A 16,137-nucleotide genomic window follows, 5' to 3' on the forward strand; every position below is an offset into this window, starting at 1 on the left:
GGAGTTTTACTCAATTGCCCAAAACTAGAAACAACCCAAATGTCCCTATATGGGTGCACGGTAAACAAATTGTTATACATACATACATACCATTGAATGCTATTAAGCAATAAAAGGCAATTAACTAGTGATACGCTCAATGACTTGAGTGAATTTCTAAATAATTATGTAGAATGAAGAAAAGCCAATCAAAAAGCGTTACCATGTTTCCATTTATGTAACATTTACAAAATAACACAATTTTATAAATGGAAGACATATTGGCAGTTTCCAATGCTTAGGATCAGGGATGGGGGGGAGGAGGGAGGTGAGTGTGATTATAAAAGAAATATGAGGGGTCTTTGTAATGGTGAAACTGTTCACTTGTATTGACTGGTGGTAGATACACAACCTGTACATGTGATAAATTTTATAGAATTAAATGCACACACACATAGGAGTACAAGTAAACCTGGAGAAATCGAATAAGATCAATATCAGTGTCCTGGCTGTGGTATTACACTATAGTTTCACAAAATAAGTGACCGTGGGTGGAAGGGAGTTGGGTAACGTGTACATGGGATCTCCATCTTATTTCTTGGAATTGTGTGTGAAATGCATTGCATTAGCCACTAGAGCAATGACATCGCTGCCTGTCATGTAACTTCTGGAACACTCCATTGTACACGCATGAGAAGATGAGAGTGAAAAAAAATAACTGCGTAGTATTATTATGAACACATTGTGATCTTATAGCCTCCCCCAATTGGTCTAATGACCAGCTCATCCTGGTTTTCCTGGGACTTTCCTGCTTTAAGCACTCAAAGTCCTAGCAGCAAAACAAGTGTAGTTTGCTTGAGGCTTACCTGGTTTTAAAACTGAAAGTCCCCTATCTAAGGAACCTTATCCATCCTGGGCAAACCGAACTGGTTGTTCTCCATATTCATGGGCCTCTTTTGGGTCCTTGGACAACGTTTTAAGAACCTCTGTGTCAGGCCATCCTTACACAGAAGAAACCCCCGTTTCCCTGTTATATGTCACCATCACAAAGGAGTTGAATATCCTCACATTGTAATTTGTTAGAAACTCCCTACTCTATGCCCATTGCTTGCTTGGCTTTGCTATATGGATCATTCTGCATTCTTCTCCTCACCTTGGTTTCCTCAAATAAGATGTCATCGAAAATGCATTGTAATGGAAAAATGTCACCAAAATGTGAGTGTGTACCATTGTCTTTTTGATGATTATCTTTTCAGGTCAAGTTAGTGGAGTGCAAGTGACCATCCCAGACAGTTTCGTGAATGTAACTGTTGGATCTGATGTCACTCTCATCTGCACCTACACCACCACCGTGGCCTCCCTGGACAAGCTTTCCATCCAGTGGACATTTTTCCATAAGAAGGAGTTACAGCCAGTTTCGGTAAGGACTTCCTTTCCTCCTAAACTATGCCCCTTTGGTAGTTCTGGCATAAGCTGTGGGGGTCAGTGTGTAAGGAAGGAATGGTGAGCCAGTGACAACCGGAGCAGAACCTCAGATGCAAGGAGTTTGAAGACAGCTGTTTAGGGAAGATCTTCATCTAAGTGACTTGGCCTTTGTCCTCTGTTCACATTCAGTTGTAATCTGTTATCTCACTTCTGTGTTGGTCAACATCAAGTATATGATGTATTTTAGCATAGACAGGAAGGGTCCTTCTCATAAGGGAAATGAGCAGTAGTTCTGAAAGGACTCCCCCCCCGCCCAGATTGCTCTATTATTTCCAGAAGCCCCCAGTTCAAATGCTGGTGTGCCTAGTTGATCCACAGATCTCTGTCAGCCTTAATATCTCTGTCATACTCAATAGCTAGCTCATTGTGCCAGACTGAGTCCTGATGGAATGAACTCCCCAGGTGGGTGAGGAAGGGCACAGTAGTAATGAACCCTGGATAATCAAAAGCATTCGGATGCTAGAGGATAGGGAACAGGAAGGGAGCTTAGGATCTGGAGAAGAGGTTGCCCGAGAAAAGTGGGTGAAAGTCAAGGGAGGAAGATGATTCTGCTTGCAAAGTGCCCATTCCCAGGTTTTTTTTCCAGTCTGGCCTTAAGCGTCTCAGACATCCTCAGTTGCGATGGTATTTTTCAAAATGAGATTTGGCTTCTATTTCAAATTTGTTTCTTTGAGCACTTCCATGCATTCAGAATTCTTTAGAGCATGTTGTGTATTAATCCGTGGATGGCTGGCAGGACATTTTGAGGATGGTAGAAGGAGACTGCTGTGCTATTCGACAAATCTATGGTTTATGGGCATAAGATATTGCCAGACTGACCACTGAGTGATTCAGTTCAACTCCTGGATTAGACACTATGGGCAGTATACCATGTAGCATTCAGCTCTCACTCAGATCCACTCACTTCTGCTCAAACACAGCACAGCCTGTGTCTCAATAGTGAGGGTATGAAGGAAAAGGCAGTCAGTCCATGTCTAAAACTGGTACATGCAAGAGAGCTTGGGGAAGATGTAGTTGGGCCTCTTAGACAAGGACAGTTATTGGTGTACTACCAGATCCCTTCATTGTTTGGAGTCTTTAGGGCAGTGGCACCAGGAGTGAGATGGGAGGGTCTGAGTTTGGTAACAATTCAGATCAGCATAAGCCCCTGGCAAAACCAGAACAGTCTTGCATTTGCCTTCTCATGGCCATGTCTGGAATTCCTTTCAGCTTCCTCCAAAAGGCTTTGGGCCCTACGTTGCCTTGAGCAGGGCAGTGGTCAACTCCTGCCATAAGCTCACCTTCTTTTCCTCCCCCCAGATCGTTATGTTAAAGGATCAGTGGACTCCAAGACCTACCATTTCTCAATACCCAGGGGAGAATGTGATCTCTTACTGACTATCCCCTCCCTGGGTTTCCTTTGCGAATGGGGGCTACAGAGATATTCCATTTATCTTCTGACCAGGAGCCAGGATATTCATCAGCAAGGTCTTTCTCTTAGAGAAGCCCTCCTCTTGGAAGACATGGAGGCTTCAGGTAATCAGTCTCTAAGCAGGGACTTCCAACTTAAGACTCTAGGCTCCAGAACAGGCAGGCTAGCATGGAAGTTTGGGGTGGTCTGGTTCCCCTCTGATAACATGAATGGTTTCCTCGTCTATCTAGCTAGTCAATAGAAAAGCTCCAGAGACCTCACCTGCCCATGAATAGAACAGGTATTGACCCTACTTAGCATGAGTCTCTCAGATAACACTTACTCTTCTAGAATAGCCACAGCGGAGGAAACATTTTGCCATCTTCTTCTCTCTAACACACATCTAATGTGGACAACTTCTTTCTAGAACCTAGCATCTATATATTCCATGGCTGCTCAGATTATTCCAGTATGGCCTCTATGGATAGCATTATATCAGATGCTTTTCAAATGTTGGTGGGGTGAGGGTGCCTCATCTCCTCAGGGGCATTGAAAATAAGGGGAGTGTTGGTTTAATTGTTATAAATGGGAGTCACTATTGATGTTTAGTGGGGGGTAGCTAGAGAGGGTCGACATCTTGCAACATGCAGGAGAGACCCACACAGGAAAGAATTGTCAAATACCAGTGTGATCCCCATTGAGAAACACTCCAAGTTATTCCCTTCCCACCACACCCTCCCATCAAAGTTGATTCAGTGTCCTGTTCCTGCAGGTGTCTATTCTTGTTAAATTGGATAAATTAATCTAATAGAAAGGCGTTAGGGACTGGTGATGGTTTATCTCTTCCAAAGAAAATGATTTAAATGAAACTTTACATGTCTCAAAGAAGCAATTCAGTTCATGAGTTTTTTGGGCAAATGGCAAGCTGGGAAGGGAGTGGTTTGTGGGTGGGAACTCTTCCTTATGGTATTCTATTCCTTCCATGTGTGATTCCAGCCCCCCCCCCACAGAGTGCAGAGAAAATTCTAGGCTTGAGACCATGGCCACCCTGCACTCCTCCCCTCCCATGGCTAGCTCCTTTTTGAGCAGTGCAGGAAATCAAGAAGCTGGATGGCTGGTTTGCTGTGGACTTCCATACCCTTCACATTTCCAAAATGAACCCACAAAAGCAGCTCTGGAGGCTAAAGGCATTTATTAACTCTGAGACTCAAACAGAGGAGGCTGAATTCTTTCAGCCCTTCTTGTTTATACCCCAGCTTCTAGTTAGAGAGCAGTGTCACAAAACTGAGGGGAAAAAATCTTTTTGGACCAATCTGGCTCCCAGCTGCATGGCCTCATGTGAATAGGAACTTGGCAGAGGAGGAAGAGAAAGGCTGTTATTGCAGCTGGCAACCGTTGAAGGCATCATGTGGTGAACCTACTTGGCATGGGAAGCATCATGCCAATGAATAGCAGCAATTGGCAGGAGAAGGGTTGGCTGGAGTAGGGAATGGAGTGACCCCCAGAGGGGAAGCTTGCCTGGGAATCACCTTCCTGGCCTAAGGTGGGACTGTGAGTGCCATATGACTGTTATTCAGCAGGACTCGGGAGGTCTGGACTCTAGGTTTGTCTACATATTTTGTGACCTTGGGAAGATTACTTCTTCTAGTGGGGCCTCATTGTCCTTTTCTGTAATACAAGAGGATGAATCAGGTTGCAGACTGGCGGCCTCGGGCCCCAGTGTGGCCAGCGGATGCATGTTGGTTGGCCAGCCCAATATTTTGTTTGTTTGCACAGTTTGAAAGCCTTCTTTGTATTGGCTCTCTAGCTCGTCACAGCCCCTGTCATCTATGATCTTCCCTCTATCCACCAGCCCCTCCTAGCCATTTCCCCTATTTCCAATATCCAGCTGGCTCCTAAAGTCTCCTCAGCCTTAGCAACCATGAACTAAGTGATCTCTAAGGGGGTCTTATAACTAATGTGCTATCATGTCTCCATATGCCAGCCTCTAACATCACCAAGGGGCAGGCAGAGGGGACCTTGGGGGAGAAGTAGGGCAGTCTGCCATGAACACAGCCACGAAGGGCAAGTGGGCAACAAATTAACAAGCATCGCTTAAGGGAACACTTGGATGGATTTTCTTAAAACAGACTTGCCCCCCCCCCATCACCACCCCCAAAGGATGTGGCCTTTTGAGCATCCATGGCTTTTCCTAGACCTCAATTGCTTTGATCTCTAAATTGACAATATGCTTTCTTTGAAATGTGCACAAGCCCCACAGGATCACGGGCTGGGCTTTGGCCATCGTTCAGGTTTGATTTTTTTTTTTTTTCATGGCTTCATCAAGAGCATTCTTTTTCTTTCTTTTTTTTTAAATTTTTTTATTTTCCCACTGTACAGCAAGGGGGTCAGGTTATCCTTACATGTATACATTGGTTTGATTTTTAAAAGAATTATTCTTTTGTGGAAAATGGAACCAAGTTGCAGTCCTTCCTGTGTGATTAGATAAGTGGTTTCAGGAAAGCGTTTCGTTTTTTTCCCTTACAAGGACAGTGTGACAGCGTGGACTTCCCCTAACAGAAAGCCCCTCCATCCGTGTGGCTGACTGCTGGCTGGCCCTGGGGACTTTCCTTCTCACACAGTATCCTGAGGCCAAAGCCTTTCCCTTTTAGGCCTCTATTCTTATACCTCCTTACCTCCATTTCTGTTCCGGACACCTTTGACATTGTTCGTGAATGGGAAAATATATTAGACTATAGTGTGAGGAGCTAGGGTAGAAGGGTTGGTAAAGTCACACCAACCTTTTTGTAGGAAAGTTACAAGTCCAAGGCCTCATGACGTCTTGGCTCCTTGATTCCTGCCCATCTCTGAGACTTTTATAGTGTGGCTTCTTTTCATGCCCTAGTCCTGATCTAAAACATACTCTCTTGGCCTCCTGCTCTCTGCAGAAATAAGGTCCTTTCACCTAGATCCTCTGGGACTTAGTGTGGATTGTAGGCATGACTGATGTATCTCATTGCGATGTCGTGAAGCTTCAACCTAAAACAGGCCGACACCCCCCCCCCCGCCCCAGTTTTCCTGGGAGCAGGGGAAGCAGCCAGATGTCTCAGTTGTAAAGGGCTTCCTTGATAGACCACAGGATCCATTCCAGGTAAGAGTCCACTGGACTGCAAATTGTTAATTAGAAAGTAAATAAGGCCAGCGCTGGCTGGTGAAATGGAAAGCCGGATATCTTGGGTGTCAACTCAAGTGAAGGTAAGAGACCTTTGACAAGTTGAACTTCCTCCTGCCCCCTTGAATACCTTAGGTTAACACTGGCTTTCCAGTTTGTAAATCAAACAAGACCCCTCTGGGGCAAAAGTTTGTGAAGTCAGTGGGTGTGAATGGATGAATTGGATTATAAATGGCTCATTTAGGGCAGGAAAGAAAACTTGTTGATTTTAGAGAACAGGAGGGGAGAGACAAGTTGTTTTTTCCTTAAATATATTCTTTTCTTTGACTTTTCCATCAGAATCTCCCTTTCTTAGTTTAAAAATATATTCGCTTTCTGACTTGAAGGAGAATACATTTGAATTTATCTAGACAATATCTCTTTTTTTACTGATGGCCTTCTCTCTCTCATTAACCTGTTAATATAAATAACACTGGACAAGGACTTAGAAGAACGGGGTTCTAGACCTGGCCTGTTAACTTTGTATATCTTTTTCTTTTTTAACCTCTCAGGGTTTCAATTTCTTCTGTAAAGTGAGGAGAGTGAATTAAATGAACTATAAGTCTCTTCTGGTAGATTTTATGAAATATTAATTGCTACTGGACCAGGGTAATCCCAGTTTATTGAATAATAAAAAAACAAATCACTTGAATTACACATGTTTCTATGAAACTAACAAAGTGGGTACATAGCCTGTGTATATTATGGCGGGACCGCAGGGGTCACCTGGCCCAGTGATTCCCAAGCTTTAGTCATTCATGTCTCATCTTTATGATTTTTGTCATATTTGTGTATCACCAGCACTATTAACTATTTAATGTTGTTTTCTATATTGACTTGATTTTTAAAAGTCTTAAAAATTTCTGGGGTTCCCATCACGGATCAGCGGAAACAAATCTGACTAGCGTCCATGAGGACGCAGGTTTGATCCCTGGCCTTGCTCAGTGGGTTAAGGATCCGGTGTTGCCGTGAGCTGTGGTATAGGTCACCGAGGCAGCTCGGATCCCGCGTTGCAATGGCTGTGGCATAGGCCCACAGCTACAGCTCTGATTGGACTGCTAGCCTGGGAACTTCTGCGTGCCCGCAGGTGTGGACCTTAAAAAAAAAAAAACAAACAACAAAAAAAAAAACCAAAAAATGTTTATAAAGCAGAAAAAAAAATGATGGCTTTGGTTTCCCCATCAGACATTTGTGTCCTATATGGGTTTCCTCCAGGCGGACTCATCAGGTGAGCGTCTTGATCTCCTAGCCTAAGCATAGGAGTTGAATCCCATCAGCTCCAGCTACACGGTCTGAAAGATAGGCCTACCTCCCTGCCTTGATGACATCGCCAAGCTGCTTTGAGTACAAATGAGCTCATGGCTGTGCACAGCTTGAGAGAGCTAAAGTGTCCCACGGAGCTGAGAAACCTTTGTCACAGGGGAGGTGGGGTGGATGCTGCGCCTTGTCAAAGAAGGTAACATTGGCTAGAAAGAACTTCTAGGTAGCTTATCCAAGCCCTGGACACTCTCCAGTTCTCATTTCTGTCATTTTCTGTCCTAGATTTACTATTCTGAAGGTGGACAAACTGCAGTCAACGGGCAATTTAAAGATCGAATTGTAGGGTCCAACGCTCCAGGCAACGCATCCATCACTATTTCGAATATGCAACCAGCAGATAGTGGCATCTACATCTGCGATGTTAACAACCCCCCGGACTTTTCTGGCAACAATCAAGGCACCCTCAACGTCAATGTGCTAGGTATGGACACATTTTTCTGCTTTTTCTCTTCTTGGAGCAACTTAGGACATTGAATGGGCCAGGGCAGTGAGTTATGGTGCCAATTAAGTCCCAGGGGTAAATATCCTTCCTGCTTCTTTTATTATCAGCGAAATTGAGACATACCGCCAACTTGACCCATAGAGTTGCACTGAGCAATCACTCATAAGAAGTGTTGAAGCAATTGCCAAGCCAAAAAGGGCTGCCAAAATGATAGACATCAGTAGATGACCAAACCTCCTGGATCCCTATCACTGAAGGATGCAATGAGAACAGATGAGACAACACACAGTCCCACTAAATGATCACTAGCAACTTTTTCAGAGGGAACCTCCAATTAGAGCCAGTTCCACCTGGGGGAAACACCTGTCACCTTGTTACCTCTCCTAAGCCAACCACAATCCCCATCACTAAATTATTCTTTGGCAGAAAGGCAGAAGGGTCCCTTTCGTAATGCTGTTTGGAAAAAGGACCACATGCTAAGCCAGAGTTGAGAATTAGTTAATTTATATATAAATATTCATTACGCGACACAGGGCAAGTCATATCTGTTCTTCAAATGAATTTGGAGTGGTTAATTTATGCAGTATTTATTGAGTGCCTACTTTGTGCCGGGAGGCGTGATGGAGGCAGGGTTTCTGCTCTTGAGGTGTTCACAATTGTGGTGATTTGTAGGGCTCCTTCCAGTCTCTTGTCTGAGAGGACAATGGGAGTTTTCCTCCTGTCTGTAGCCTTGGCAGCTCCTGTTTCCAGGCCTTCAGAAGTAACGAAGGGAGGTATGAAAGGGCTATCAGAGCCCTCACTGACGAACCAGTTGAACTAAGGGCTCTCCCACCTCTAAGTAACCCCAAATGGAGCTGATCTGGGCATTGCTGCTCTTGAGCTGTGGAAAGGAGGAACTAGATCAAACCAGTGACTTGGTGATTGAGTAGCTTGGAAAAGTCACAGTTAGTCATAAGGTGCACACCTAGGAGGACTCTCCGGAATTGTTGGAGCCTGCCACCCAGATGATGCCCGAAAAGAAGCAGCCGTTTACCTTGAGGTTTGCTACTGCACCTGCCCACCTGGAAAACAGGGAAAGGTAATCAAGAGCTGCTTAAGGAGTGGGCTAACTCCTGATGTTTTTATTTTGCTGAGCCCTGTGCTGGGCTTTGGGGTACAGGTGACGACAAGAGAAGTATACACGAGCCCTTTCCCGGGAGAGTTGATGTTCTAGTTTGGAAGACTAGCCATATATACTGGAACTAAATGATATGGAATAGACGCTAGCACATCAGGCTGGGAGTCAGAAGCCCTAGGTTCTAGCTAGTACACTGCTACTCAGTGGCCTGAGGCAAGTCACTCCAACTTTCTCTGGCCATTTTGAGACAGGGTTGTAATTCCTGCCCTGTCTTCATTACGAGGGTTGTTAAGAGAATCAGACGATATACTGGAGATTCAGTGTTCAAAGAATTCAAGGGATTAGTCCTCTAATGTTTTCCTTTTGCTCCCTGGCTCTGGGTTGTCCTTCTGACCAGAAACAACCTAAAGAAGTGGAGCCTCTTTTTGTCCAAGCTTGGAAATAATTCTAAGTTTAAGATAGACAAGATGGTTAATATTCTTAAATTTAAAGTTTGGAGAATCCGTGATCATTTTCCATAAGAGGCTGAGAGTCATTTCCTCATTTCCTCTGAGTTGTACTTTCCCATAAGCTTTTGGGTCAGTTGTTCCTGCAATGACTGTGTCTTGACTTTTCCTTAGGTATCCAGTATCCAGGCATGGTAAGAGACAGAAGGCTCTGTGAATTTCTTCATTTGGGAATTCTCAAAATCGCTTTTTTATTAGTTAGGCTAAGAGCAAAGGCATTCTGCAAATTTATGTTTTCTGGAAATTTTGAGATGGATAATTTCCTCTAAAAATTGCAGAGACTGTTTGCAGTTTTCAAATTCCATTTCATATGAGGGCCTGTTCTGCTTGCCCTGACTGAAGGGTGGGGCAAGGTGGAGCAGGTGTATTAGGGAGACCAGTTGAGGAGAGGAGTTTTGATATTTCCTTAAATATTGCTCTTCCTAGAAATACATCTTTCAGAGACATTTCATAAGCCAGTGGTAGACATAGATCCCATGCATTCACTCATTCATCCATAATGTTATTCAACAAACCCTGAACACACATCCAGTTACATCCTGGTAGGCAGTGGAGGTGGATGTAAAAGATAGGCTCCCAGGAGTTCCCATTGTGGCGCAGCGGAAACAAATCCAACTAGTAATGATGAGGTTGTGGGTTCCATCCCTGGCCTTGCTCAGTGGGTTAAGGATCTGGCGTTGCCATGAGCTGTGGTGTAGGTCGCAGACGTGGCTTGGATCTGGCGTTGCTGTGGCTGTGCCGTAGGCCAGCAGCTGTAGCTCTGATTAGACCCCTAGCCCGGGAACCTCCATATGCTGTGGGTGTGGCCCTAAAAAGCAAAAAAAAAAAAAAAAAAAGGCTCCCAGCCCTCTAAAAGTTCACAGTCTACGGAGTTCCCGTCATGGCTCAGTGGTTAACGAATCCAACTAGGAACCATGAGGTTGTGGGTTCGATCCCAGCCTCACCCAGCAGGTTAAGGACCCAGTGTTGCCATGAGCTGTGGTATAAGTCACAGATGCGGCTCAGATCCCAAGTTGCTGTGATTGTGGTGTAGGCCAGCAGCTATAGCTCTGAATCGACCCCTAGCCTGGGAACGTCCATATGCTGCAGGAGCAGCCCTAGAAAAGGCAAAAAAACAAAAACAAATAAATAAAAGTTCAAAGTCTAGTGAGAGAGGCAGATACATAACTTAAGCTTACAGTGGAGGGAGGAGAAGGGGCTGGGAGATCACAGGGGAAAGGGCATAAAGCTGGGCAGGGGGAACTGGAGAAGGCTTCCTAGAGAAAGTGACTTGAATGTTGAAGGATGGGCAAGAGCCTGTCAGACAAAAGAGGGGCCGAGGTGGCAGAGTATGATTTTGGTGAAGGAAAGAGCAATGAGCAAAGGCCCACATGGTTTGGAGGACCATTCATTTGAGAGACTTGCATTAGGTGTGACAGCCTTGGAAAATGAACCTCTGAAAAATACCCATCAGAAATTTGAATAATTATTTTTTATGCCTTTGCAATGAGCATCATCTTCCTTCTGCAATTTGGCACATAAAAAGAGAATGATGAATTTAGAGAAGGTTTGAGAACACGCTGAAGCATTTTCACTTACTCTCTGAGGTGATCCTCTTCCTCCACCCCAGTTCTTTTGAAAGCAATAAAGCTAAATGGTAGCTCAGTGGCTTTGCCAGTAAAACATCCACGTTCTACTGGGAACTTTAACTGGATGAAACGTCAATTCAATCCTGAATCAGTAGTTTTAGAAAATATATGGGTTTGGGATATGATTCAAAGTGATTCACTAAGTGTTTGGTTAATAAAAAATAAGAGAAGAATATGTTCAGCAGAAGAAAAAAATGCCTATCTACTTTTGATTCTAGGCTCAAGAAATGAATGCAAGTCATTCCAGATTTTGTCCATAATTTAGTTCTAGTCCTGGGTACTTGTAATGAAATGCCGTCATTTAACTTTCTGTTCAAACTGTTCTGTTCTACTGTAAAGGCTATAAAATCACCATGGTTAAAAAAGGCAGTCTCTAAATCTAGTGATAGTTGCGTTGGATTTCTGGTTAAATAGCCCAGTTATTTAGGGTAGGCAAATCCAAGGTGTCATCCCCATCTGAGAAAATCAGTAGTACAGAAGAGAGAATAAAGAGCTAAATAGAAAAATCTTCTTTTAATGAAATGATAACTGTTTAAAAGAAGGGACTGTGCAACAGACAACTGGCTTAAGATGTTTTATATATATATATACACACACACATACATATATACAATGGAATATTACTCAACCATAAAAAAGCATAAAATACTGCTATTTGCAGCAATGTGGGTGGACCTAGAGAATATTATGCTTAGTGAAATAAGTCCAGCAGAGAAATACAAATACTGTGTGATATCACTTATATGTGGAATCTAAAAAATACACAAATGCATGTATATGCAAAACAGGAATAGACTTGCAGACATACAAAACAAACTAGTGGCTATCAAAGGGAAGAGGGAAGAGGGGAGGTAAAATTGGGGCGATGGGATTAATAGATACAAACTACTATATATAAATTAGATAAGCAACAAAGATATACTAACTATATAGCACAGGGAATTATAGCCATTATCTTGTAATAATCTATAATGGAGTTTAATCTGCAAAAATACTAAATCACTGTGCTATACACCTGAAACTAACTAATTTTGCAACTCAATTTAAAAAAAAATTAAGCTTCAATTAAAAAAGAAAGGATGGTGAGTTCCTATCATGGCTCAGTGGTAATGAACCTGACTAGTATCCATGAGGGTGCAGGTTCAATCCCTGGCCTCACTCGGTGGGTTGAGTGTCCTTTGTTGCCTTGAGCTGTGGTATAGGTCACAGACACAGCTCGGATCCTGCGTTGCTGTGGCTGTGACCTAGGGCAGTAGCTCCAGCTCTGATTCAACCCCTAGCCTGAGGACTTCCATATGCTGCAGGTATGGCCCTAAAAAAAAAAAAAAAAAAAGGAAAAAAATGGTGAAATTTTCTAAGGGCTATAGCTGTAGCCATCTGTTTTCCTGTTCATGTGTACAGAGGGTTAGAGTCTAAGATTGGAAGATTAACATCAGTTACAAGGTATGAAATGTGGCAGCAAGAGTTATTCCTGCTTATTGCCAACAGCAATTCCATGTGCAAGACACTACACACAAACACATTACTTTATTTATATAAATACAATAAAGTATTTATATACTGGATTAGCTGGAGTTCAGATAATCTCTCATTCATATTTTACAGATGAATCAACTGAGGTTTGGCTACATTAGATTACTTGCCTCAGTACATCTAGGGTAAAGTTTCAGAGCCAGTGTTCGGTGTCGATTCTGAGCTGTGCTCTTTACTGCTGCCTCCCAAGTGAGAGCTGGAGAGCTGGGCAGTCCGGAGCATTTAAGGTGTAACTAGCCTAAGGTAGAGAATCTAGGCCTTTGGAGTGTTTTGTATCCAAATTAAGATAAGGAAGGTGAATTGGAAAGTATTGATTCAGATCCTTATCTGTTTGTCAGACTGAGGTTAGAATAAGCTGTGAGCCATAAGATGACTGAGGAGAATCAGTTTCTCAGCTTCCCCCCAGGACTTCTCCACTGAGGTGTTTCATAAGCAGCTTCAACTCAGTAAACTCAGCAAGATCAGCTACCCAGCTGTCCAAATCAGAACCCTGGGAGTCATCAGTGACACCACCTTCTACCCTCTTCCTCATGCCACATGTCCACGGTCATCAAGCCCTATGGACTTCTTCTTTTTTTTTTTTTTTTTTTTTTTTTTGCTTTTTAGGGCCACACCCACAGCATATGGAGTTTCTCAGGCTAGGGGTCTAATCGGAGCTACAGCTGCTGACCTACGCCACAGCCTCAGCAATGTGGGATCTGAGCCTCGACTGCGACCTACACCACAGCTCAGGGCAACGCCGGATCCTTAACCCACTTGATCGAGGCCAGGGATTGAACATGAAACCTCGTGGTTCCTAGCGGGATTCGTTTCTGCTGCATCACGATGGGAACTCCCCTGTGGACTTCTTAAATATCTCATGAATCTGTCTCTTCCTCTCCCTTGGCTCATGTACCCCCAGAGTTAGAGCAGTCCATCTAATGGAGTTCCCTGGTGACCTAGCAGGTTAAGGATCTGGTGTTGTCACTGCTGTGGTGCCGGTTTGACCCGTGGGGTTCGATCCGTGGCTGGGGAACTTCTGCATGCCGTGGGTGTGGCCAAGAAAACCCAAGCAAACAAAACCCAAAAAACAAAACATAAAACATTAGAATGATCATTCACTCTCCTTCTGTGGTCCTGTTGCTCTGAGTATAAAATACATGAATGACAGAGCCCTCCAAGCTGTGGGCTCCACTGCTCTCTAGCCTAATATCTTACCGCTTCCCCCATCCCACTTCAGAACTGGGTCAGAGTCCCTTCGGAATTGCTGGTGCCTAGTCCAGTGCCGGGCACACAGAAGGCACTCAAGGATGAATCAACGTTTTAGTGCCATTTAGCACACCCTTCCCTCCACATGGGTTTCCCCTCCCGAGGCAGGACACAGGCAAATTCAAACCCTCTATTTTGTGCCACCCAGAAGAAAAAATGCCAAAAAATGACTCACAAAGGAGAAGAAAAATATGGCACTAGTAAAACAGTGGTTTTATTAATAACTGGTTATCTCAAAGTATTTAAGGGTTCTCTTTTCCTTTAAAACTGTGCTTCCGAAGTATAAACTATGTTCCCCTTTGTTTAATGTTTGCTTACACTTGGTTGTTTTATTAAAGGCATATTTTAAGCTACAGTGCGGAAATTCATGGTTATGAATCTGGGGAGGAGGCAGATGGAAGGGATGCCATTAGAATATTAATGGCCCAGTGATGGGAATGTCTTGCACATGCAGTGCTCTACTCCCACCTGGTGGTCCAACTAGAAAACTGTCGAAATAAGTTTTTAAAGATTAAAAAAAAAAAAAAAGCATGCATGTTCTACAAAAGGAAAGTGAGAAAGTGACTCAGATTGGTACAGGCGGCCATTCATCATGCGTGATTTTTTACTCTTTGTCATTGCCTTGCAGTCAAACCTTCTAAGCCCTTTTGCAGCATCCAAGGAATACCAGAAACTGGCCATCCTGTATCTCTTACTTGCCTCTCAGTGCTTGGAACACCTTCCCCTGTGTATTACTGGCATAAAGTTGAGGGAAGAGACATCATCCCAGTGAAAGAAAACTTCAGTAAGTTTAGCCCTCTGCTGCCCCTGGCAAGGCCTGGTGTGGGGGGTTGGTTGACAGCATGCCTGTGTGTCTGGCGGCTCGTCCTTTGCGTCCAGTCTTCTATTTGTCTGGGAGAAGAATGTAAAAAGAATGTCAGGCAACAAGATGATTGTGCCCAGGTCTTCTCCCCAACTTCTAGAAGTCAGGACTGTTTTTGGCTCAGAGGTGGCAGGCATGGAACATGGTCCCAAATGGAGGGGGAGTCTCCAGGGGTCTAGTTGGGCCCTGGACATCTCAAGAAAGGGAGGCCACTGTGAGAAAGTGGGTAGCCATTGAATGATCTGCTATATCCACATGATCTGTACCCACATAAGAGATTTGAAAACTCTTCTCTCCTGGTTTTGACAGACCCAGCCACCGGGATTTTGTTTATTGGAAATCTGACCAATTTTGAACAAGGTTATTACCAGTGCACGGCTATGAACATCCTTGGGAATAGTTCCTGTGAAATTGATCTAACTTCATCACGTAAGTTGATCACAGAACTTTAACAGTTTCTCCTTAAGTATCCTGGATGTGCCAACCAAATCAATTAATGAGGACCCCTGGTTAGTCCTTCCTGACTCTGGAGATTTGGGTGGTTTATTTATAGGTTGATACGATGGATGACAATCCTAATATCGAACGCTTACATAATACTTAATATATGCCATGCACTGCTTTAAATTGTTTACAAAAATGAATTTGTTTACCCCTCACAAAATCTGGAGAAAGTGAAACAACAGCCTCCTTGATAGTAGCAGGCTGAATTTTCTTTGTGACGCTGTTGGTAGATCCAGGTGAAGCTGTACCAATTTCTGTCAAACATGGAGCTCACAGACTTTCTAGTTCTTAACTAATTTGCTAAAAATCTGCTTCTAATAGTAGTAATAATGACACTTGCACCTGCAGTCGCAGTAGCTAATATTTCGGAGCACAAAATAGGTGCCAGACTCTTGGCTGGGTGCTGCAAGCATTATCTCCCTCAGTTGACAATCACCCTGTCTAGGAGGCAGAATATATTGTTAAGCCTCATTTTATTGGAAAGAAAACTAAAGCTCAGGGAGGTAAGTGACTTGCCTAAGGTCATTCAGCTTGTAACTGGCAGAGTCAGGATGCCTGGAAACCTCGACCTTCTAGTTCAAAGGTGCCTAGTTACTAAGCATAGACTTGAGGGCCTGACATTGTCACATTGGGCCAGTCAGGGGCAAGCTCTCACAAGGGTTGTCTCACCACACTTCTCAAGGATCCCTTAATCATCCTTAGGCTCCTGCCATCTATTCATTTTTCATAATTTACTTCGACTCTCTGGTTTTATCAAGGGGCCAATTCCATTGGATTCTTGATCTCCTGTGAAGCTGAGCTTTCTTCCTTTTGTTTGTACCAAATCAGACATTTTACGACGACAGATTGCTCCTTGATTCTCATATCACTTTCCTCTCTTTTTTTTTTTTTTTTTGTCTTTTGTCTTTTTGTTGTTGTTGTTGTTGCTATTTC

At 43.6% G+C, this 16,137-nt stretch overlaps 1 protein-coding gene across 2 annotated transcripts in view; it reads left to right on the plus strand.

The window, feature by feature from the left end:
* The window catches only part of VSIG1 (V-set and immunoglobulin domain containing 1), a 66,461-nt gene that overhangs the window by 45,717 nt on the left and 4,607 nt on the right, over window positions 1-16,137 (plus strand). For both annotated transcript variants that reach the window (XM_021079751.1, XM_005658775.3), the window contains exons 2-5: window positions 1,236-1,399; window positions 7,587-7,785; window positions 14,467-14,622; window positions 15,010-15,129. In XM_021079751.1, coding sequence (XP_020935410.1) covers window positions 1,236-1,399; window positions 7,587-7,785; window positions 14,467-14,622; window positions 15,010-15,129 — 639 coding nt within the window. The remainder of the gene's footprint in view (window positions 1-1,235; window positions 1,400-7,586; window positions 7,786-14,466; window positions 14,623-15,009; window positions 15,130-16,137) is intronic.

The sequence above is a fragment of the Sus scrofa genome, chromosome X (assembly GCF_000003025.6).
Source record: "Sus scrofa isolate TJ Tabasco breed Duroc chromosome X, Sscrofa11.1, whole genome shotgun sequence".
NCBI lineage: Eukaryota > Metazoa > Chordata > Mammalia > Artiodactyla > Suidae > Sus > Sus scrofa.